The 26,129-nt window shown below is 40.4% G+C and overlaps 1 protein-coding gene across 1 annotated transcript in view; it reads right to left on the minus strand.

Annotated features, from left to right (window-relative positions):
• Positions 1–2,113: 2,113 nt before the first annotated feature.
• The window catches only part of LOC137527417 (transforming growth factor beta activator LRRC32-like), a 47,443-nt gene continuing 23,427 nt past the window's right edge, over positions 2,114–26,129 (minus strand). Inside the window, exons 2-3 of the mRNA XM_068247928.1 lie at positions 15,280–15,440; positions 2,114–5,077 (exon numbers count right to left, since the gene is read on the minus strand). Coding sequence (XP_068104029.1) covers positions 3,086–5,077; positions 15,280–15,417 — 2,130 coding nt within the window. The 5' untranslated portion in view covers positions 15,418–15,440 and the 3' untranslated portion in view covers positions 2,114–3,085. The remainder of the gene's footprint in view (positions 5,078–15,279; positions 15,441–26,129) is intronic.

The raw sequence follows: 26,129 nt of genomic DNA on the forward strand, positions 1-26,129 counted from the left end.
TTTTGCCGTTTAACAGTCTCCGAGTGTCAATCGCCGCTGGGAGGCTGAAGGCAGAGCTCCGCCTACCAAGCAGGAGATGCGCACGCAACCTGCGCACGATCTCCTGCAAAACGAAGCCCCAGGACTTTCCGCCGATCAGCGTTCGTCGGCCCTGGGGCTGCCGCCGCGGCCACGCCCATCGGCGTGACGCGGTCGGCAACTAGTTAAACACATAGGGAGTCTGAGATAAACAGCTTATCTGCATGGGAAATGTCCAGTTAACTCCCTCCATGAATACAGTGCTTTCAAAATAAAAATACTGTTTTCTGCAATTTGAAAGCATCTTATAAGCAAAGGGAGGAAAAACAGAGCTGAAAAAGGAATTACAATAACTAATATTCATAGTAGGATATTGTTAGCTATAATGGTAGAATCCTAATTTGAAACTTTCCACAATAACTGGTACTTTTAGTAAAACGTGCAGAGTTCTCAAATGATTTGTCTTAGCAGATTTATGAATTACAAATGTTGATGCTTGTTTACATCCCACCATTACGTTTTGAAGTTTTATAGGTATGAAAAGGTTCTCAAAATGTTCGATAGCAAAGTTATGAGAGCTCCGCAGTCAACATATGCTATATATATATATATATATATATATATATATATATATATATATATAATGTTGGAGGACTCATTTACTGCAGCAGGATAATAATACTTTTTCTGTTTTCAATCATTTACCAAACCAGCAAGTGAAGCATTAAGAAATAAAACATTATTTGTGAAATTTCACATGTTCCCAATAATATTGTTTTAGTTTTTCTAAAACTAAACACATCAAATAAATAAAACAACTGTGCTAACAGTCTGCCTTATCTTCATCAACAAATTGTCTGAACCAGCTGGAGAAAGACCAGAGCTGCGGGCAGTTTGTTGTGGTTTACTGACATAATACATAGAACAATCCACATCTGAGTAGAGGTGGACACACCCAATGGGAACTTTCCTTCCAACCTATACATTTATCAATTCACGCAGAAGTTCTGAAAGTTAAATCATGACTGACTGTATAGCATCACACAAAAATATTTCTGTCAAACAATTTTTTATTGTTAGATTGCTCAGTTTTGATGAAGAGAAATGTTGTTTTCGATTCTACAATCAATTTCATCTTATTATAGAACTAATTATTACAATCAGATTGTATTGTGTGTGTCCTCCATAAAGGTCCATATGCACTCCTGACTTAAGTCGGCTGAGGCAGCCGATAACGACCACCACCGTGAGCTATCTGAATAGCGGATCTACTCACCCCGAGTGACAACGATGCTCCACCGATCCTATTGTTCGCATGGCTCCTCTGCATGATGTCACGCACTCACTGCTCGTCCCCCCCCCCCCCCCGAATAGCAACACAACGCGTCATCAGCTACACAGCCTACAGCCTGGCCCAACAATGTTGCCCAAGGGGATCAGCTACTGATCCGACGGGCACCATCCATCAAAGGTGTGTACACACTTTTTTTTTTAAACTGAATTTTTATTGAAAATTATTTAAAGGGGAACTACAGTGAAAAACTGTAAAATTTAAAATAAGTACAAACATATACAAATAAGAAGTACATTTTTCCAGAGTAAAATGAGCCATAAATTACTTTTCTACTATGTTGCTGCCACTTACAGTAGGTTGTAGAAATCTGACAGAAGTGACAGGTTTTGGACGAGTCCATCTCTTTATAGGGGATTCTCAGGAATATATTTATTTTCAAAACCACTTAGTAAATGGCAGTTACTCTGTCCAACTGCCAAAAAACTGTGTAGGGAGCAGGGAAGCTAGCCAGCATCTTTGTATGAATTCTTTTTAGGGAATATCTTTATAAACAATAAAAGCCTTACTGAGAATCCCCTATGAAGAGATGGACTAGTCCAAAACCTGTCACTTATGTCAGATTTCTACTGCCTACTGTAAGTGACAGCAACATAGGATAAAAGTAATTTATGGCTCATTTTACTCTGGAAAAAATGTACTTCTTATTTGTCTATGGTTGCACATATTTAAAATTGTACAATTTTTCGCTGTAGTGCCCCTTTAAGAATACAAAACCATGTAAAGCCAAGGTCATAAATCTCATATGAGGTCCAAATACAAATTAGATCTTGAAATATATTGCAGACAATGAGAGGTTACGACCCCTTGCATTAACATAATAAGAAGCAAATAGTACACTACTAGAGCAGAATGATGGATCCAATATACACAAACTAATAAAAATATAACGAAATCCAACTTGTTTCTCAATTTACGTGACCACTCTGGGGAGAGAAAACAAAGGAGAACCTCATCTCAGAACTGATAAAATGATAAACACAAAAATAACAGGAGAACTAACAAAAACAATAACAAGTTGAGAATTCTGGTAAATCTAAATAAAGTGGAGATCTGATAGATTGTATCACCACAAGCATAAACTGACCTACTGCTTTGTGAAAATGGTAAGTTAAACTTAGGGACACTGACATTGAATGGTAGCGGACTTCCAATAAAAATGTTCTTACAGACAGGAAGAATGGAGGAGATAACTCAACATGCCCCTTATTGTGGGAATGTGTGTACGCACCTTAAGACCTGCACACATATACTCCTTATCACTTTTCTGGATACCTTAGCCTCCATTGTGTGGATTCCATTTCACTTCCTTACTGCTGAGATAATATCAGGTCTGCAGCTGGGACATAACTTTTCCTAGTATTCTTGACTGTTCAAGACTTCACTGAGACAGGAAATCAAGTAGGTTCACCCAACACCAATGGTTCTGGATGTGTGCCTGGCTTTTAGGGGCATAAAAAAATGATTTGTATATTCAGCAGTTATGCATCATGGGAATTGAATGTACACAGAATTGTGTACAAAGTTATGATTTGGGCAATGCCAAGTTAGGTGTGCTCTCATAACTGGATGGTGTCAACAATGTTCAGTTGTAGTGAATGAAAACTGAGTTTATGGTCTGCTACTCTTACTTACTGTAGACATTTACAGATACTTCTTATACTGTATCTGTAAGTAGATGCATTTGGTGGGCTCATCTCCTTATACCTCAAAACATCAACAAAATTCCTTATTGCTGACAGTAAAGCACACTTGTTTGCCCTCACTTGTGCTTGTATTTGCTTGCTCAGTTGCTTCCGGTGCTACCTTGCCTCTCCGAAGCTTGCATATCATGCAGAATTTCTCCCTTCTTTTTTTAGAAATGTAACATAAAGCTGAACAAAGGGTCAGGAAACCTGAAATAATTATAATCCCAGTTCTGAGATAGTAATCTTTCCAGTGGATGCAGTATTGAGAGTGCTGAGGGGGTTGAGTAAGTGCCTCACTTATATTAGTCTCCACATAGACACAATATGCTTCCTCAAGATCCTTAATGTGTATTTTAGCAGCTAACAAATGATCCAGCCATGCAAGTGAGCAGCAGTCAAATGGATTGCTGCTAATAGTCATGTGTTTAAGACTATACCTCCACAGTGAAGTTCTTCCTTCATCCAGAATCTGAAAATAATTGATTTGAAGATCTAAACTCTCCATTGGTGAACATTCTAGATTGGCTGGAATCTCAGTGAGCCTGTTGTTGGATAAATCCAGAGACTTCAGCCATTTCAGACATGGAAGTCTGGTTTGAGAGCTGGTCATCCAATTGCTATTTAGGGAAAGTATTTGCAGTGATTGGGCCACTTCTTGTAATGCCCCTTCCTGTATATCTAACCCTGTGTTATGTGAGAGATCGAGGTAAGCTACAGATGTCTGGTCAAATACACGTGGTGGGAGGTGTCTTATTCCATTGTTTTTCAAATTTAAGTAACGAAGATTTTGAGCACCAGAAAAAGTACTGCAGGATTCTTCCCTTGCTGTAGCGCTCTCTTTTGTAGTATGGTGGCTTGGGCACAACATAATATTGTTGCTTTTAAGATTAATATACTCTATTCCAGGCAGTAAATTAAACAGCCCTTGTGGAATACAACAAATTTTATTGTCCTGAAGGTCTAGAACTTTAAGTGAGGATATGTTCAGGCTCTGTCCACCTTTCATAGGACCTGAGATCTTTGAAGTAGGAGTAAAAGTAATATTCTGAAGATAGTTTTCAGCAAGGTTTAAGTGCTGAAGTGTATTCATCTTGGGTAGAAAGTACCAGGGAAACACAGTCAATTTGTTGTTCCTGAGATTCAGATCTACTATATGCGATAAGTGAGAAACAGCATGTTCAATATCACTGGCAAAATCCACTTCTGCAACTGATTCATACCATGATAAAGCCTCCCTGTGTTCCTCTGTAAAGTTTGGTGAAGGAATCAACTCAGCTATACAATTTCCTGAGAGGTTGACATGCTGCAACCTGTGAAATCTTGGCAGAGCTGGAAAGAACAGTAAATTGTTTTGGCTAAGGTCTAAAATTTGAAGCTGGTAGTGTTCTTGAGAACTGTTGGTGAGGAAGAACTGGAGGACATTGGAACTTAGGTTCAGTGAATGCAGATGGAAAAGATCAAAACTTGAAATGCACTGCATTGTGTTTGCAGCAAGGTTCAGAACTCTCAGATCTTTCAGTAAGTAAAATGTACCACTTTCTATCCTATCTATGAAATTGTTGGAAAGATTTAACTCTGACAGCCATGGAACGCCATCAAACATCCCAGAAAATAGCTCTTTAATTGCATTCCATGACAGGTCTAGATGAACCAATGAAGTAGCGTTTGATAAATAACAGTGCACCATGTCACTGTCCAAGTTATTATTTGCTAAGTTTAATATTTTTAGGTTTGGTAAGCAGTTAAAGGCCCCTCTTTGAGATTTGAAACACTTATGCAATCTATTTGAGGCAAGGTTCATCGACTGAAGATGTGATAAAGCATCTAGTGTTCCAGTTTCAATGGTTTCCAGGTGATTATCATGAACATCCAAATATTCCAGGTTGTTCAGGCTTGACATGGATAGACCTGCCAGAGTTTGAATGAAGTTATGAGATAAATCTAATTTCTTAATGTTGGCTGGCAAATTTCTGGGCACAAAGTACAGAGAGAGGTGCTGGCATTTCATTTCAGACAAGCTCTGGAAAAAAAAACATTTTTTGTTAGTAATTCATTAAAAACACAATGCTATTGGTTTAAACAAGTCTTATATTGAGGCATATACAGTTCAGAACAACAAAATGCTGGGCCTTATTGTTTAAAATACCAATAATAAGAACCATCTGTAATGCACTACAGAAATCCGTTTAAAACCTATAGCAAAAATAAGAATAACTGAACCAATGGACGTCACATTGTTGCTACCCCATTTAGCAGTATTGTCTAGCGTGGGTTACTATTCCCATGTCTGTGGGCACTGGAAGTCCCTGGACAGCTAATCACAGGGGAAACGGAGATTGGTCGGATTGGTTCCTTTCCAGTGAATGCTACGCCTAACATCAACAATTTAAGAATTTGAATGGAATTTGTTGCTGGGGGCAATAAGTAGTCCCTATTACGATAGATAAACATGTACAGTACATAAAATGCAATATGTAAACAATGTTCTGCAACTCACCATCATCTTTAAGAGCAAAGCTTTATTGCAATCTTCACGGTATACAGTAAAAAAGTTTACACATTTTCGACCCACAAATATTACACAGACTAAACTTGGCCGAGGCACCAGCTAAAGACTGCCTCTGCAAAATATTTAGTGTGTGCATGGTGCCACTGATATGTCAAGCAAGAGATTCGGCATGGTTTCTCCCACGCTCCGCCCCCTCATATCAGCTGCCCACTGCCCTTCATAATGACAGACTGCAACTAAAGCCTGTAGGTTAGCGACATGCTTATACTGTCTTGTCCACAAAATGTGGTATGAGGGATCATGCCCCGATTCCTGCCAGACGACTTAAGTCAGAGTGTGTATGAAGCCTAAATCATACCTCATGAATAATGACTGTTTGTTGATCTGAAACAAGTGTGTCCTGTGAAGATGGTAATAAAGCATTGATCTTATTACAGGTGGTGAGCTGTAGAGAATTGTTTGGACAAATACAGTGTTTGGCTCCAGCACACCAGACAACGGGGTGTGATTGAGTGGCGTTTTCTCGTGCTCTTCCATTTGCATATAGATATAGAGAGATACACATGTACCAATTTAGGGGATCAGGACATTTTGGTGTCGTGACAGGCAGGCTTATGTTAGACACCTATGTTAAATATGGGCAATTGGATGCCCAGTCGGTCATTTAAGTTCCAGATGCGAGTAGTAGCCAATCGGATACTACATAGAATTTAGTGGTGGTAGCCGACCGGCTACTACTATCGCTAGTTTTGCAGACGATGTATAATTACTTTTAGTGGGGTTAAGGTTAGGTACCTCCAGGGGGCATTAAGTTTAGGCACTTTAAGCGGGTGGTTAAGGTTAGGATAGGTGCATGAAAGGCGATATTTTACTACTACTATAAATTATGTTTGTCATTTGTCTTGTCTACTACTGGCTTATCTTGGCACCCAACTAATACGGTGCTGTGATAATATGTATGCCCATTTTTATTCTATGATTCTGCTAATCATATCTAAATGCTGTCACCGATTTAGTTTATGGTTACGATATTTGATTTAGAAATATTTTTCTCTGGTTTGCCTCTTTGTACCATATAAATAATATTCAATAATAATGGTAAAAATTGTGGTAGAAAGGGTTAATTAGAAGATCAAATGGTAAAAACCCTAATGAAGATGGGAAGTAAAAAGAACTAAGTTTAGTGTTATTGGCTAGTCTAGTACTGTCTAGTACTAAACTCTTCTTTCTTTGCCCAGCGCTAGCCTCCTTCTCCATGTCTATCACTATCCTAATCCACAAATAGCCAAACCCGTTCCTATCTTCTCCCACTAACTCTCCGACCCTGCTGCTTTGCGAGACCAACTACAATATAGTTAAACTCACTATCAAGCCAACTGATATCTCTACCACTATATCAGTTCCGCTACAGTGTAGTCAAACAGATGATGGGTCTGTGAGCCGTCCATACTGCTGTATGAGTTATTAGTTCAGCTGCGGTGTAGCCAAACTCTTAACTGCTGCATGCACTCAGCTATAGGATAGCTAAGCGCCCAAGCCCGAAGTAAACACCATGGTGCACCATAGCGGCAATTTGCATTTGCACCAGAATGTTGCACTTCAAAACGGTAAATTACGTTTACCGTGCTTTTCAATGGTGCACCAGAAAATTTCTATTGCGGTATGCGTGATTTTTCCTGCTCCAGGGAGGGTGTAGAATTGGGAGGGTTAGTGTTTGGCAGTGGGGTGGGTGTAGTCTGGGTTAGGTAGCATGCATGGAGCTGTTAGGGTTTGAGCGGAGGGTTCAGTGTAACAGGCGGCAAGGATACATTACCTGCTCCTGGACGATCGCTTTTCCTCTTCACTTGTTAGTTTGAATGAGCCCGGCAGCCAGCCAATTACCATGCGACTTCAGTCCTCGCATGGTGATTGGTTGGCTGCAGCACTCTTTAAAACTAAACAGGAAGTGGAGAGGAGACGGGATCGCCGGGGCCAGGTAATGTATCACAGATGCCGGTAATTACATCTTATTGCTAAGGTTATCTAACATTTTAGGACATTTATAAAATGTTAGATAACCTTAGTAGCAAGATGCAATTATCGGCATAACCCTGCACCATTTTTTCCCGGCGCCTGTTATGTATGCATATGGAGGGCTCATGCATTATCAAATAGCTAGGTCTTCAATGGTTTCTTTGCCAAATATCAACATGCACCTATGAAAAAAAAAAAAAACAAGGGACATATACCGGTACACATGATACAAAAGGGAAGTGTATGCTACCTTGACCAAGCTGCTTCTTCGGGACTGCAGCTCTGAATAGCTGGCTGCGTTTTGCCCTGGATTTGGCCCCAAGGACACGAGCATACAATATATTCACTAAACTTCTGTCCTTGAGAATCACAACAGTCACCTGCAGCAGCACCCTGAACTGTGTCAATCTGCAGATATGACACTTGGAGCAGAATGGAAGGGTGACATCAACCTTGTTCCTTGTGCCAAGCAAAATCTGGCCTCGTCACACATTGTGCTGTATGAGAAACAGTGAAGGAAGTTTGCCTTGGAGCACAGAGTGACTCCCCCCCCCCCCAGTGCACCTCCCACCGCAACACGAAAATCTTTAACTCAGTAATCAGTGTCTGCGCAGTGTCCACTCTCCACCAGATATCCAAAGGAGGGGTCCGCACACAGTCTTAGTGAAGCAAAAAGTGCAAGTTTTTATTGCTCCATTACACACATACAATGTTCATCTGACCGTTTTGGCCGACAATCGTTTCGGGGCCTTTAGGGGTCCCCTTTGTCAAGGCATAGGCAGAAAAAAATATATACAACCTCACCAGTGAAAAGACGTGCAATAAATACCATCTTGTTGACAATCTCAGACCAGACAATCAAACAGTCGTTTGTTATGCAAATTATCCTTTGAATTTAAAAAATGCTTGCTGGGATTCAAACAATGCAATCAGTGTCAAAATACCTGCGAGAAAATGCATCTCTCGGCCCACTGGGCCGTACAAAAAGCGGTTCAAAAAACACTGCAGCGATATCCAGCTGACTCTTGAGGCTTAGATGGAAGGCAAGCCACCAGACGTGAGTAAGCCTGTAGCGGTCCATTTTGTCAAGAAGAAACATCCCACGCACACATTGCAGGGGATGGATACTTGTTTATGCTGCTTAGGAGTCCTGCACCAGCACAATAAGGTGTGCGGTTCTTTTTTCACATACACTCTTGAACAGATGCACGCCTCGCATTAAAGTACACACACAAAGGCTTGCTTCGGAGGCCCCTCTTAAGAAGAGTGGTGCTTACAAAAAGAAAATGTGTCTGGCTCAAGAAAGTGTTTACACTTTCCCCCTCACAAGGGGGAGCCGTAAATCCATTACTTCTTCCTAGCAGGCCTGGCTTTCCCACGTAATGACTCCTCAGACCTTCTTTGATACGGACTTCACAAGAATACCGATAAGGAAGTCAGGGAACCAGAAACCAGATTCCTGTTGTAAACCACTTACTGTCAAAGCAACATCCCCCTGTCCTGTCCACAGGAAGATCAGCTCGAAAATGTGCCATAATTCACCCCTACTATATGTAATTAAGCATTGTGACATCATTTGAGGAATATTTTGAAGTAGCATGGCCGTAGCAGGTCACAGCTAGAAGTTAATGATTCTTCTAGCTGGTCCACAGCCTGAGATATCAATCTCAATCCCCTAGACAGTTAATCTGGTAGACCAGGCATGATTGTGATCCACGGTTCAGGAAATTATGATAGAGCCTAAACTGTTTATTATATAGTTTGCCAGACTGACATTTAATGCCAAAACGCTCTTCCCGAGGCAAGGGGCTGAACCCAGCCTGAAGTCAAGTTGCGAGAGGTGGAATGATCTCTCATTACAATCTCCATCCCTACGTAAAAGTAAAGGAAAAAGGGGGTTAGGTGGACATGTGCGACAGATCATAGCCAACTCGTTGGTCTATTGAAAAAATACAAAATTTATTAATATTATATAAATTCTCGATCCCCTAGCAGATGTCTGGACACAAAGGCTGTCAATGGTCCTTCAATGCCAATCCATACCATCACGGATTTGCTAGCCCAATGGGCTTTTATCTTGGACTATTAACAAAGGACTTCTACCAACATTCTTGATCTTATAATCAAGGACCACGGTAATTCCAAAGACTGCTCAGACTTTATCCAGTTATTTCAACTTTTATTCCTAACATTCTATTATATCAATCTGTTCAATGTTATGTAAATTTTGTCATTTTTATGTGATCTTTGATGCATTTATTTTATAATAAAATAAACCATAAAAATTGTTTGTCTAAGTGCTTGTTCTGAATATTTTCTGCAAAGAATCCTGCCTTTTGGAGAGAACTTTACCATAACTGTTTTATTGATATATATATTGTTATATCTAGAGAGGATGTTGAAATAACCCTTTTTCCTACAGGACTAGCTAGGGTTAGAATTGCATATTTGCACGCTAATGCAAGTTGGTGACAGCTTACCTGATCACTACAGGAGATCGCAGATTGTATAGATTGTACATACAATCAAAATTGTAATGTGTGTAGACTCACCAACCAATCAAAAAGATTACTTTGTCTGCAGTGTTGAATCCCTTCAGAATACCCTCAGTGCCTAAAAGCTGAATGGTAATCTGCAACAAAAGGAACAGGAATTGGAGGGTAATGTCACATACACCACTAGATGGGGTCATAGCAAAGAGACTGTGACTGACAAGTTGCAGAGGAATCTTGGAGTGGACCGGGAACCACTGAGACAAAGATGCAACACCACACTGCATATCCTGGGGTCGTTCAGAAGAAGACAGCAGAGTATGCCCAAAATCCCGCTCTGACAGGCGGGGATCAACATGGCCACCGCACTCTTCCCATAGCAAGGAGGGGGGACACGGTGCAAACACTGAGTTAAAGATGCACAACCGCTCTGTGAATGCTGCTCCTATTTACATGTTGCAGTGGAGGGTGCACTTTGGGGGGTGTTAGTGTGCTTATGACTCAAGTATAAGCCAAGACCCCAACTTTTGGACAACTTTTTTGGTCTTAAAATCTTGGCTTATACTCGAGTATATATGGTATATAGGTGTTTCCTTTTACAGACACAAGTTATGGGAGAGATATGGTTCCAGATGTTTGTGAGCGCCCAGACTTATTGCCTTTCAACTAGGATGGCGGAAACTCCTTGAAATAAACTACAAGGGAATGTATAGTGTTATTAACATATTGGTTTAATTTATGTATTGTGTTTGGCACAAAAAGTTAAAATCAGTTTTTAAATTAGAAGCATGAACTATTACAAACACAAATAAATGTTTCATTTATTTCTTGGAGTTTCAACTGCACCTCCGCCTGGTGATGTTTTATGAGCAGAAGAGAGCGTTAGTTTAACTGTTGCAGCAAACAAAGCGGTCTCATATATTACAAAGGCCAAGTCATCTCCAGGCCCCATTGGAGCTATTTTATCTTTACTTGGAGGCCTCACTGGAACTCACAAAACTTGCCAGCCATACCAACAGGTGCAATTCTAAACAAACACCATATTTTCATTGTCTGAAATAGAGAAACATTTATTTTTTTACTTATGTAGGTGGGTATAAAATAAAAAATAAGTATGAAAGTTTCACATTTATATCGTATCTAGCTGATAAGTGGTGGAGTCAAATTCTAGTGAAAGATGCCAATTTTTAAATCTTTTGGGATGTGCCACATACACATTGCAACTGATTCAGTGAGAACCTCGCCTCAAAGTCTATACATTTGTGGCTTGCATTGGGGCTTATTCCCCCCCCCCCCAACATTGTTCCACAAGGCATGGCCACTTGTGCTGCTTGGTTCGGTACTACTGACTGCATTTGTCTGAATTAAGTAGTGCATCAACACATGTACTACAGTGCAATAACATCACACGGTATAACACTAGTATAGTGGAATTGGAGGACAATGCTTTCTATTCGTATATCTGACATTCTCCAAATAATGATGAGCTTATATTTCATACAGTAGTAATTTAGCAGAGAAATTCAGAATTATGATGTGAAATCGTAATGCAAAATGTCAAACTACTGTATTGAGAAATTAATTTTGCACATGGTTGTAATTAGTATATGTAATTTGGCAATGTTTAATTTGAGAAAATATAACTTTCTCATGCCCATAGACTTCAATACATGTGCGGGAAAATGTGTTTTCTTAAACTCACATCAGTTGATTTCTTGAACGCAATTTTGCAAAACTTGTGAAAATGATGTGAAATAAAGGAAGCAGGAGAAAAGGGCGCCATTGGCTAGTGGACGATTTGAGTACTGCCATAGGCACTAATGCAGATATTGTTAATATGGCGCCCAAAGCAGAAATTAGGGCGGTCACAAAAGAAATATCATTTTCAACATTAGAATATTAAGGTTTTTGAAATATGTTTTGGTTTTGTTGAAACTTGCAACGTTATAGTTTTTGCCATATTACTTTGTTTGTATGTACAAATTTTACATGATCAAATATGCTAGCGTTTCTATGTTTGGGCATCAGGAAAGGAGGTTTTAGGGTTAGGCACCACCGGGGGGGGGGGGATGTCTTAGGTTTAGGTACCACCAGGGGGATCTTAAGTTTAGGCACCACCAGGGGAAGGTTCTGTGTGAGGGTAGGGTTAGGTTAAGCTGCATTATTGAATAAGGAAGCGGTGTTCAGTAAATATCTTTTCGTTTTTATTTCCAGTCTGTTTTACAACAATACTTATCATTTACATGTTTTCGGCTTCATTTCACACCCAGTTGAAAATGATCTCGATTGTTTATTATAATTTTAATATTCACCTGTGCCCTTTTTTCCTCGCACCTTTATTTTATGCGCACAAAATAAATATTACTCATAAAATCATAATTTTGATCAGAACCATAATAGCGACAATTACGTAAACACAAAAGCTAAATTACCCATAGCAGTCAACCTTTCTCACAAACAAAACCTGAGAGTTATTGGATTACTTGATGATGAAAATAACATAAATCACCTCCCACACCCATGAAAGCATATGCTTGGGTTTTTACTTTTGTATATAACCTTTAAAGAGACTCTGTAATTAAAAAAGTTCTCCTGGGGGGGTACTCACCTCGGTAGGGGGAAGCCTCCGGATCCTATTGAGGCTTTCCCTGTTCTCCTGTGTCCCCCGGCAGTGTCGCTGCAGCCCAAGGAATGCACAGCCAACAATTTGTCAGGCTGTGCAATATTTACCTTTCCATGTTCCAGTGGGGGCGCTGTTGCAGCTCTCTGCTCGGAAATAGCTGATCTCTGTCATGTCCGCTCTACTGCGCAGGTGCATGAGACTTGCACCTGCGCAGTAGAGCGGAACCGACTGCGATTGAGTATTTCTGCCTATTTCGGGACTGAATGTTGCTACTGCGCCTGTGCTGGAACCTGGGAAGGTAAATATTTATATCCCCGCCATTCGGGGAGCTCGATCGCTGCCGCTGTGGGACGGAAGAAGACTGGGGAAGCCTCAATAGGATCTAGAGGCTTCCTCCTACCGAGGTGGGTATCCCCCAGGGGAATTTACGTTACAGATTCTCTTTAAAAGGGAACCTGAGGTAAGAGACATATGGAGGCTGACATATTTATTTCCTTTTAAACAATTAGCTCAAGTAGCAGCTGACTGGGGGCTGCTACTTCAGCCGACAGGCTTACTGAAATGTGATAAATGTGTGAATGTACTGTTTTGTAGATAGCTTTGCTCCCTAGCACTAGGCAATTTTGGCAAGTATCACTTTGTTCCACTGATGAAGAACCCCTGTTTTTTGAGGTTTCAAAACATGTAAGGTTGTATAGTGGGTGTATTTACTATGCAGTGTGAGAGGTTAGCCTAAACCCAATTGTCAATGTAGTGGATTAATCCAAACTGCTCATTACCTCCATACTGCTTCACTATTAACATTTTTGTATGTTAGCAGCACTACTTGTCTGTGTCCTCTCGAGTACTTTTTAAATATATTAAACGTTATATTTTAGCCTTCATTGCATTCCTCGCATGCAAGGTTATTCAGTTTATTTTGAATTCAGGTGTGTAATTTATCTTCATTTCCATATAAACAATGCAAGTTACCTGGCTGTAATGCTCAGTTTTTGGCTTTAGTTGATTTTGACAGACCTGTAACAACCATGCAGTCAGTGGAGTGAAAGCATCTGCTCTGCATGCTCATTCTGGGTGAGTGACTTAAAATATTAAGAGGTAGAGGATCAGCACAGAAGTCAGACAACTGGCATTGTTTATTAGAGCATAAGGATGGAAGCTTTGGTATTCCCTCTAACTTCAGGTTCCTTTTCAACAGGCCCTCTTTGTGAACCCATTTTGTACATCAAACAAAGAAAAGTTTTATTGTTTTTGTAGGTTAGTAAAATATACATGACAGTTATGAAAATTACTTTAATCCACGGAGTATTTCAAAGGACTCACAAGGTGAGTAAAAAAAACAACATTTTTTTTACTTACCTGGGGCTTCTTCTAGCCCCTACAAGTCATGTATGTCCCTCGTCACAGCTCTGGTCTTCTCCCATCTCTCACTGTCAGCCTCTGAAGACTTCCGACCCTCAGGTGGGTCTTCTGCGCATGAGTGGGCTTTCACCCACGCCCCCGCGTCACCAGGAGTGTACTGCCCACCGTACATTTCCAATGACGCAGGTGCGTTCGTGTGTAGAAGACGCCGACCCATTTGGGGGTCGCCCATCTTCAGAGGCTGCCAGCGGAAGTCGGGAGAAGACCGGAGCTGCAGTGAGGGACACACGTGACTTGTAGGGGCTGGAAGAGGACCCAGGTAAGTAAAATTAGTTTTTTTAAATCACTTTGTGAGTCCTTTAAGATCGGTAAGTAATAAAATAAGAACCAAACGATTGACATAACTAAAAGCCATTGGTGGAGCTACAAAGCCATGGGACCCAGTGCAAATTATATATTGGGGCCCCTTCTAGCACTGTTTTGTAAGATAAAGCACACCAAAAGGGCAAGGTAGCCACTTTGTGATAGAGTAACAGGAATGGCTAGTTAATGATTACCACTATTTAAAGCATCTTTAGCACTACAGCCCATGTGGCCGCTTCAAGTCCAAGGTCTCTGGTGCAATCATAACCCCTACATTTCTTATTGCTTTGAGACTGCTTAGAGCACACTTATACTACAGGTTGACAACATACAGTCCCCCATTCATCTCACAATATGTGCTGCAATGTAGAGTGACAGAAAATGTTTTGTCTTCTGCATTGTTGCTCCTCTTAAATCAAAGGGGCCAGTAATACACCATGTAGTCAAGTGTATTTTATGGTATTGCTAAGATCAACAGGCCTTAAAAATAAACAATAATTTAGGTCACTCTCGGCTTCAGAAGTGCTATGAGTGTTCCAGCCTGCTTCCTCCAAGCTCTGCAGGAAGGGTCATAAGCCACAAACTTGGGGAGCAGAGCCTCTTTATCAAGCTGTGGGAGAGAGTTTATGGACATCTAGATCATGTGTGTGTTTAGAAGGGCTATATTTAATTGTAACTGTGGGTATGTAGAATTCTCCATAAGAATATGTAATGTAAATGTTCTGTAAGAATATGTAAATCATACTGTAAATTTTTCATGCAAAATTGGCAAAGTTGAGGATCTTACTAGCAAATAGCTGCAGGTTTTACTTCTAATTTAGTGAAAATATCCTAGAAAATTGAGGTTGGTGAGCACTTACCTGGAAGCAGGGGTGGGCTGGGTCAGCATTGACATGCCAAAGCCCCATGAAAATGATATGAGCTAGCCATAGAGAGCATCTCAGTGACTTTCGCACTGAAGCACCAAGGAAGATCATGGTTCTCTGTACACAGTACATGATCGTTTGTTCTATTTATGTGCCTAGTTGGAGGAAGGAAATAAAGATAATCACCATATGAGCAAAAACACATAGCAAATAGGTCATTTCTACAGAACTTTTGCAACATAAAAGTTAGTTTGATGCATAGACAACACAGAAGACAGAAACATCTGACTGGACTTGTTATACTGTAAACAAAAATTACAAGTATTGCGTTAATTATGAAGTCACTGCTTAGCATCTGTTCAGTACTTCCCAGGCAACAAAGGATTGTCACCAAACCAAGACAAACTAATGTCACTGTGCCCCAATGTTTAAGTGTAGCTAGGAATGCCACAGTGAATGCTTGACAGTGATGCAGGGCTTCCCAAGGCATGGCCTCTAAGGGACATATATTGGTCTTTGCTAAGGTACTTAAAGCGGAATATAACCCTGCATTTCAACTTTGCTCTAAAACATTATTTACAGCATATTATATGCAACCAGCATTTTTTTTTTTACTAGACCAGCATTGGAAGGGTTACACAGAGTTTTAAAGTTCCTGGAGATTTCTGCAGACGCATCCCAAGCAGAAATAGATACATTTTGTTTACATAAATGTATCTAAGTGTTGAATGTGACTCATCTCTCTGACTGAGCTGGAGGACATCCAAAGTGTGTAACATTCAACACTTAGATACATTTATGTAAACAAAATGTATCTATTTCAGCTTCACATGCGTCTGCAGAAATCTCCAGGAACTTTAAAACTCTATGTAACCCTTCCAATGCTAGTCTAGTAAAAAAAAAATGCTGGTTGCATATAATATACTGTAAATAATGTTTTAGAGCAAAGTTGAAATGCAGGTTTATATTCCGCTTTAATAGTGGATGATGGACCAGCTTCTGGATTGTTTTGCTGCAAGATGCCACCAGGCGATGGTCCATAGCATTGGTTAAAAATGACAGGAAGAGCTGGACTAGCCTTCAAGGTATGCGGAGTAACACAAGGCAGGCAGATACTGACGTTAGCCAGAACTGAAAGCACTGTTTCCAGGAGTGCACTATAAAAACAACTAATCTGCCACATAGTGGAGTGCACCAAAATACATGGGCAAAGGCTCACATATAGCTGTATGCTTGGAGGTGCACATAGACAAGTGGTGCAATTTTATGCCCATGGACAGGATACCTAGTCATGCCACATTGCCTCACTTAGAAAAAAAAACAAAAAACTTTACAAATCTAGAGACAGGTGGACCAAAGGTCCTGTAAAGGGTACTTCCAAATCTTGGAGGATGCATGTTGTGAGCAGTTTTCTTCAGGTTCGAAACCTTTACACTTAATGAGATATTGTAGAATGCCAGCTTTCTTATTAGATTTTATATGAGCTTCAACTTCATGCTCATTGTTGTCATCAGTCAGAATGGGTGCAGGTATAGAAGGATTTTATATGGAGACAGAGTTCAGAAAAAGTTCTTTGATATACGATACATGGAATACAGGATGGAGACTTCAGAAAGGTGAGCATATAGGCAACTGGACTGAGAACCTTTTGTTGTGGAAATGAACCAATAAATATATTTCTGAGATTTCTCTCACAACAATTTCAAGCTGTGTTAGATGCAGGTGAGTGGTTAGGGAGGGGACCGTGTGGGAGATGTGCCTACACGGGGCGTTCCTGTAAAATACATAATCTATGACTGTGTCCAACCGAAGCCTCTCACCTGAATGCTACCTAATTTATGCAATTCCTGCTAGATTTGGTATGGAAGGCAAAGGGTGTATGACAGTACACCTGATTGGCTGACTGGCGCCTGCTGACCAGATAAAGGTAGGAAATTGCTTTAGCTGGGAGTGAGCAAATTGTGTGTTTGCACTTCTTTCCTTTTAAACAATACCAGTTTTCTGCAATCCTGCTTATTCTCTTTGGCTGCAATAGTGTTTAAATCTCACAGCTGAAACAAGCATGCAGCTAATCCCGTCAGAGTACCTGATCTGCATGATTGTGCAGGGTCTGTAGCTTGGTGTAAGAAGCGCAGGACAGAATTGGCAGTAGAAGTATGGAGTGGATAATGCGAGTTCAACGAGTGCCTTAAAAAGGTAGGTACTTTATATTAGTCAGATGCTCATTTCTTTGTTCACTAAGTTGTAGTGTGGTGGTTCACCTTGATGTAGGTTGCTAAGAAAAATACAGGTACAGTAGGTACTGACTTCTGTCACCGTAGAAGTAATGATGAAGCAGAATCTTATCTTCAATTGGTGGTAAAGTTCGAACAACTATAGCTATGGTGAAGTTGCCGATACTGGCAGGTGACACTAGAGACAGGAGCTGACAAACTAGTTGGTAATATCCTATTGGAATTCTTAGACCGAGATCATTAGCTCAGAAATCTGTTTACATGGTGCACCTAAAGGTGATCAACCTCCAATGGCAAGCACATTTCTTGAATGCCATTAACTGCTACATGCCTGCCAACAAACCAACAAATGTTGCAGCTTCTCCCAAGGTTTGGAGTTTAAGTGACATCTAGGTCTTCAACAAAGCACCTCACAAGGGTTTATATACCTCCAGCCCTACTGACTGCTGCATAGTTTGTTGCAGGAGTCTACCAAGTTGCTGCCCTCAGAATTGTGCTCCTGAACAAGTCCCGGCGGCGTCAATTACTATTCCGCCTCCAGGTCGACGTGGATGGTAGGGAATGATGCAATTCGGCTTCCAGCTATTGCTGGCGGCCGAATTGCAGTGTTTCAAAAGTAACTTAAGCTCTGTATTCTGACGATGCCGAAGTTACTCACTGTGCGCCACTATAGCCGTAATTCCTATTATGGCCTAAGGTGGCGCCGGCTGCGCCCCATATCTCCTGCGCTGTTATTACTAAGAATTGCCCCACCAATGGAATGAAGAACTTGGGCTGCTGTGATTGCATGTACCTCTGTGCAAGATAGTTGAGGCCAGATGAGTAAAAATGAAAAAGAGCAGGCCTCTTTCAGGGCAGACAAAGTTCATACAAATGAGTATGACCAGTGTACTTCTCTGCTGCTAAGAGCCCTCTGCCTGTCTGCCACACGTGTAACAGTTTTTTCCCATTCATTCTCCACTACTGGGATACCAGTGAGAAGCTCCTCCTCCCTAAAAGAGAAAGGAAGCACAGAAACATTTAAAAAATACCCCACCCAGCCTTGTACACTAAGTGCTTTCCTGTCCCTTTTAGGGACTGGTCACGGAAACAATCCCTCTGTTATTCCCTAGATGGGGAATGACTTGGGTAAGTAAGGCCCTGACAAAGAAAAACGGTAAACCGAGAGCTCAATATAGTGTAGTATTTAATGCAGTCATCTGGATTGTGTAAAAAGCAACAAGGTTTATACTCACAAACAAGTGTTACCAAACAGGCAACCACTAGTAATGCAGGTGGGGAGAATTATAACCTGACCCCACTCAGGTTAAGAAGTCTCTCTGTAGATAGGAAAAATATGGGGATACACCCCTCCACCAAGGGTGGACTATACTAGATACAAGGTTTTTTAACAGTGGTGCCAACTAGAATAAAAAGCATCTAAAAACCGTTTAAAAAGGGGAAAGTTTAGGTGGACTTACCACCCTTGTAGACAAACAGACTGAAAGCAGTTATTTTCAAATCAAATAACATTTATTTAGTGCTCCAAATTACAATCTGTTTCACAGGTCACAACCCAGCTTCATCAGGCAAAAAATGGAGAGAACAAAAAAGGTCTGTTACTGGGCCATTAAACAGACCTTTTTTTCCGATCCATTTGATTTGACAATAATTGCTTTCAGTCTGTTTGTCTACAAGGGATGTAAGTCCACCTAAACTTCCCCCTTTTTAAACTTTTTTAGATGCTTTTATTCTACTTGGCATCTCTGTTACAAAACCTTGTATCTTTGGTAAATAAGGGCCCAGCATGTTACCTCTTCAGGGGAAGCTGTGCGGTGAATCTTGGCATGTGGTGGTGACATGTGGGCTGTTGGACGCATTGTGCTCTGTTTGCCTCATGTGCGGCCACAGGACTCCTAGACTGGAGCCAAGTATGGCGCGCGAGGACACAGCGTCTTCTTATTTCAAAAAGTCATGCGATGGTATCACCTGACCTGGAAGTTGAATGCAACCCGAAAACCGGAATTAAAGCGCACAAAGACACCGAAGGACTCATTAAGCCTGTTACTTATTTAAAGAAAAAGCAAGAAGTTATAAATCGGGATGATACCATTTATTGGCTAGCTAAAAATGAATAAAAATAAGCAAGCTTTCGGCCTTGCAGCCTTCGTCGGGCTTATAACCTGTTAGTTTGCAGGCTGGTGGAACAGACAGCTATATACATGTAACATCAAAAGAAGTTATAAATCAGGATGAGACCATTTATTGGCTAACTAAAAATGAATAAAAATAAGCAAGCTTTTGGCCTTGTTTTTATTTTTATTTAAAGTAGTGGGTGGGAGAGCTCATTGCTGACTGTGCTGTTGCAATGCAAGGAGATCCTTCTCAGGGCAGGGACCAGGCTCCAAAACCTCCAGCAGACCAGGTAGGATGCTGTAAAACTTATTTAAGAGGATATATTGATTGATAAAGCTTATGTCTTTACTAGCTTGGGACTCCTGTATTGTGATTTATTTTAGGAGGAAAGTACTTCATCTCTTAAGGGGCCCATACACTGGTCGATTTCAGCCATCGATCAATCGGCCGCAAATCGACGCATGATCAGTTGGCCGATCGATTTCCGGACGATTTCGATCGATTTAATCTATCTGACAGGATAAAAAATCGAGGTCGATCTGCTACTGGCAGCAGATTAATGGCCCATAGAGTTGCACTGGATTTAATGGTGCAATAATGCATTTAGATCGATTTTGAATAGCTTTCCAATAGATTTCAATCGGAAATCTATTCAAAATCTGTTCCTAGTGTGTGGCACGCATATGACAGATCTGATGGTTGAATCTGCTGCAAATCTATCAGGGTACGGCCACCAGGGAAATTATATCTTCCTTTCAAAAGGAAATTATATATTTTCTTGTTTAAGAGATTCTCTTTCTATAGCTGCCAGTCCCCCACAATAAACTAACGAGTCTTAGGTGGGGGAATTAGATATATGGCACCCATGTTGGGTGTCCATGTTCCAATGTTTGTATCTTTTATAATACATACCTGACCCTCGGGCCTAATAAAAGATTTTGAAACTAAAAAGATACACAACAGCATAATAACCTTTAAAGAAAAAACATTTCTTTGTTACCCAGAGGTGCCTGGCTCTTCTACTGACCACATATGCTATTGCTCCGTTGTTAGTGCCTGATGAAGCGGGATCAAACATGCAAAACGCATTGCATATTTGGAGTTCATAAATAAAATATATTGACTGTCTTTACTACAGTCGTTGTGTGTCGACTTGGAGGAGGTAAGTCCACCACTACCTCCTCTATTTACCAAGAATTTGGTTTTTAAGCTCATTTAGCTTCCTTTTATCCTTTTGGCGTCTCTGTTCTGCATAATAATGAGTCCACCCTGGGTGGAGGGTTGAACCCCCTTTTTCTCATCTACAGAGAGCGACTTCTTCCTGAGTGAGGTCAGGAAAATCTCCCCACCTGCCTTTACAGTGGTTGCCTAATGGTAACCCTGGTTTGTGAGTACTAATATTTACTTTATCTAGTAACCATTTACCAGTACATATTACACTATTGGGGCTCTTGGTGTTCCTTGTTTTTATTTCTTTGTTACAGCTGAGATAATTTTATTGGGACGCAGTTTGGAATTTTCTCAAACCTACACCCACAGTTTTTAGGAGGTTAGGACCTCACCCAGAACAATCAATACAGAAAGAGATGGAAATATTAGTTCTAACTTTATTCCAGAAGGAAGTGGTTGCTGGAGTCAGAGAAAGGCAGGGGTTATCACTTCAGACCTTTTCTGTTTCCCAAATTAATAATTGATCTCAAGTATCTGAACAGGTATCTCAGATACAAAAAGTTCAAGATAGAAACAATTCAATTAACCACCCTCCTTCTAGGAAATTATTGTTTTCTAGCCACTCGATCTTTTAGATGCACATTATCACATACTCATCCACTCTCAATTCAGAAAATTTCTCAGAGCGTCTTTTTGGGCAAATCAACAATCTGTACATTTGCAGTTTACAGCTCTTACTTTTGGAATTGCAGCCACTTCCAGAATTTTCAAAAAAGTTATGGTAGTGGTTTATCTTAAAGCGGATCAGAGATGAAAAACTAACTACAACAAGTAACATGTCTATATATCTTATCTAACGTTTAGATAGTTTACACAGCAAATCTACAGTAGCTGCAAACAGCTTTAATAGAATATGATCATTTCTTCCTGTGATACAATGACAGCAGCCATGTTGTTTGTAAACATTACACAGAGGCAAGCTTATCTGCATCTTGAGCAAAAAAACCTAATCCCCCCTCCTCCTCTCTGTCTCTGAAATAATACAATACAATACAATATACAATAACATTTCTATAGCGCTTTTCTCCCATAGGACTCAAAGCGCTTAGGCTCTCTCAGATTCAGTAATTAGTAGGATGAAGTATTCACACAACAAAAGTTATATTTCTGCAAATGCCAGACTGAACAGGTGGGTTTTCAGTCTGGATTTAAACACGTCCAGGGATGGGGCTGTCCTGATCTGTTGAGGTAAGGAGTTCCAAAACGTAGGGGCAGCATGACAGAAGGCTCTGGAACCAAAAGTTTCCAAGTGGACTCTGGGTATGACTAGATTATTAGAACCTGTGGATCTGAGAATGCGGGGATTGCTACGCAGCTGTAACATATCTTTCATGTATCCAGGGCCTAGATTATTCCGGGATTTAAATGTCAGTAGGCCGATCTTGAATAGGACCCTCCATTCTATAGGTAGCCAGTGAAGGGAATGCAGGACTGGCGTTATGTGGCAGTGACGGGGTTGGTTGGTTAGCAGTCTGGCAGCAGTATTCTGTATCAGCTGTAGGCGGTACAAGACCTTTTTTGGAAGGCCAGTGTAGAGAGCATTGCAGTAGTCCAGTCGGGATGTGATGAAGGCGTGGACTAAGGTTGGCAGATCTTCTGGGGGTATGAGGTGCTTGATTTTTGCAATGTTCTTCAGGTGAAAATAGGATGATTTCACCACAGCAGAGATTTGAGTTCTGAAGTTTAAATCCCCATCAATTAGAACTCCCAGGCTACGCACATGATCATAGCTGCGTAGATCCGTGCCTCCTATTCCCAGTGGTGAAGACTGCAAGTTAAGTTGTTTTGTTATCATGCTCTGCCCTCCAATCAGAAGGACTTCAGTTTTGTCTGCATTTAGTTTCAGCCAGTTGTCATTCATCCATTGCTGTAGTTCACGTAAGCAGGCGTTTATAGTTAGAGTTGGGTCTGTCACACCAGGCTTGAAAGAAATCTCTGGCTAGTAATACCTCCCCCTCCTCCTGGCCAGACTGAGCTCCCATGAGCCCTTGCTACTGTCTGAAAGTGCCTTGGCTCTCTGAAAACCTGTGGGCGTGGCTTGTTTAGTTTATAGGGAATTAGAGTATTAAAACAAAAACAAAAAAGTATTTGTCTTGAGGAATGCCCTATAAACAATAGGAAAGGAACAAAATTATGCAATGTGTAAAAGTTCATCTCGGATCCACTGTAAATTACAGAAATTTCTGGTAGTTCCATATTTAGATAATTTGCTATTGATTGCTCAGTCCAGAGAGACTCTGGTTTCAAAAACAGATGGTATTATCCACTCTAAAGAAATTTGGATGGATGATAAATCTGTAAAAGTCTAATGCCAGAACGAGAAAAAGTATTTCTAGGAAATCTTTTAAATTCCCAGATTAAGACCTCATCCCTTCCTGGGGAAAAACAAGTGCGGTTGATCCAAAAGAAAAGTAACAATATGGGAAGCCATGTCCCCCCTTGATGGACAGTTCCCTCAAATCTAGAAAGAGGTGTAGAATGGTCAGTGAGGAAACAGGTGATTATCACCACGTATGCAAGAGGATGGGAGGCCCATTTGGGGTCTCATCTGGTACAGGGACTTTGGTCCCCCGGTACAAAGCACATTTTTGTGCAACCCCAGAGAATTGCTGGCAATTCTGTTTGCATTAAAGAAGACACTGAAGCGAAAAAAAAATGATGATATAATTAATTGATTGTGTAGTACGGATAATTACTAGAACATTAGTAGCAAAGAAAATAGTCTCATTTTTATTTTCAGTTATATAGTTTTTTTCTTATAACATTGTATTATTCTCTAATATTTGCAGTTTACACACTAGGCTAGTGCTAGTGGACTTTTGAACCCTTCTCCGCAGAGAAAAAAAAATACATTGACAGACACTTGAGATAATAAGCTTCAGAAGACAGAGCTCTCAGCGACTTGGGTTGTGGAGCTCAGTGGCTCTTTTGCATAGATAACAACTGGAGTTTCTTAACTCTTCCTGTACTGGAAGCAATATTATACTCATGTCTCTGCTCTAATGTTTTATTACTTAGCTGTAATACACATACAAATCATATCAGTTTATTTTCACTTCAGATTCCCTTTAAAGACGTGGGAGGACAAAGTGAAATCAAGATGTACTAATCATGACAGACAACATAACGGCTGTGGTCTTATGTGAACAGACAGGGAGGCACAAAGAGTCCTCCTCTAATTGTGCTGGCATTACACCTGTACCCTTGCCCTTAACAAGACTGTTGTTCCTGAGAGCTCTTCATTTGAAGGATATACAGAATGTGTTAGCGGACTACCTAATCTGCAAAAGGGGTAATGGGGTCTGGATTGTTCTAACAAATCTGCAGAAGGTGGGGTCTCCCATCTGTAAATATGTTTGCAAACCATTAGAATGCGCTGCTGCCACAATTCTTTTCCCTGGGCCCTCTGGTTATTCCAGAGGCAGTGGATATGTTTAGCCAAAATTGGAGTCTATAGATTGATTATGCCTTTCCACCTAAATTCCCAGGGTTCTAAAAAAAGAGGATAGCAAATCAGGCGCAAATAATCCTAATAGCACCTTTCTGGCCAAGGATAGTTTTTTTCCTCTTCTGTTCTGACTCAGCCATGGAAACTACCTCTACCATGGAATCTACTGTGACAAGGGCTGGGCAGGCGTATCATCCCACTCCTCAACGTATTAAGTTGAGAGGAGAATCTTGGTAAATCAGGGTTTTTAATCAGAGAAAGTTATTTCTACTCGTTTTCAAGAAAAAAATTACCTCAGATATTTACCTGCAGTCTGGAAGGCGTGCTGTAAATTCAACAGATAATGTATTGTGCGTTGAACAATTACATATTCCTAATGTGCTAGATTTCCTAATGTGCTACAATTCCTAATGTGCTAGATTTCCTTCAAGAAGGTCTAGAAGTAGGCCTTAAATGGAATACTTTTAAAGTGCAGTTGGTGGCGTTATCTGCAGTTTTTGGCACTTCGATTTCTTCAGATCACTTGATCAAAAGTTTTTTTTAACCCATTAGCAGCTTAACTCATTAGCAGCTTCAAAGGATTTATCTCATTTGAGATAGCGCACTGCTTTTGGCCTCAGCTGGCAGAATTTGTTGTGCCTTAAGAACTTGGAATGCTTTGATGTCTCTCTGCTAGCAGAAGATATAGAAACTGCCCCTAGTGACATGTGTCCATAAATACACATTACAGCAGTAGTAATTAGTAGCAAGGAAATATAGCAAATAAGAAATAAAAAAAAAAAATGTGCTAAAATTGCAAGCCTCTAAATATTGGCTGCTGAAGGGTTAAGGGCAGTTAAAAGGAAATCAGCAGTCCGTAGAAAGAATGTTTCTTCCTAGGATCTAAATTTAGTGGTTTTGTGTATTTTTTATGTTCACATTTTTTTCAAACCGCTGCAGGATTCGTTTGTCAAGAACCCTACTTTTAAATGATGCTTCCTTCTAGCTATTAATATGGCTAGATGCATTGGAGAGATTCAAGCACTAATCATATCCCCCTCTATACATGCAAGCTCTAAATGATCGAATTGCCTTTAATCACACTTCACCCCACCCCCTGCCGCCCAAGGGTTTTTACCGTAGCGGAGCAGAGCAATTTTCACCTATCAACCCTCCTACCTTTCATTCGCCAATAACTTTATTGCTACTTATCACAACAAAATGAGCTATATCGTTTTTTTCAACACCAATTAGGCTTTCTTTGGGTGGTACATTATGCTAAGAATTATTTTATTCTACATGCATTTTAACAGGAATAATGAGGGGGAAAAAATTGAAAAAATTAATGATTTCTCAGTTTTCGGCCATTATAGTTTTAAAATAAAACGCGCTACTGTGAATAAACCCCCACATATTTTATTTGCCCATTTGTCCCAGTTATAACATTTAAATTATGTCTAGAGATGTTGCGACCATCAAAGTTTCAGTTCGCAAACGCAAATTTGACGCAAATGTTTGCGAACTGGCAAACCATCATAGAATTGGACAAATTCTTGAACCTATAGGGACAGTTTCTGGTGATGGAAAATTTGGCCTAAAACTTGGACGATGGCATGCCGGAGGGGAATCCATGCCAAAAGTCCCACGGAAAATTACTTACTTGACGCAGAGTTGTGTTTTAATCTCTAAAGAGCAGAAATCACATTAAATTCCTACATTTGTGGAATAAAGTGCTTTTAAAACGTCTAGCGTGTGTACACATCATTGACGCAGAGTTGTGTTTTAATCTCTAAAGAGCAGAAATCACATTAAATTCCTACATTTGTGGAATAAAGTGC

Source organism: Hyperolius riggenbachi, chromosome 8 (assembly GCF_040937935.1).
Source record: "Hyperolius riggenbachi isolate aHypRig1 chromosome 8, aHypRig1.pri, whole genome shotgun sequence".
NCBI lineage: Eukaryota > Metazoa > Chordata > Amphibia > Anura > Hyperoliidae > Hyperolius > Hyperolius riggenbachi.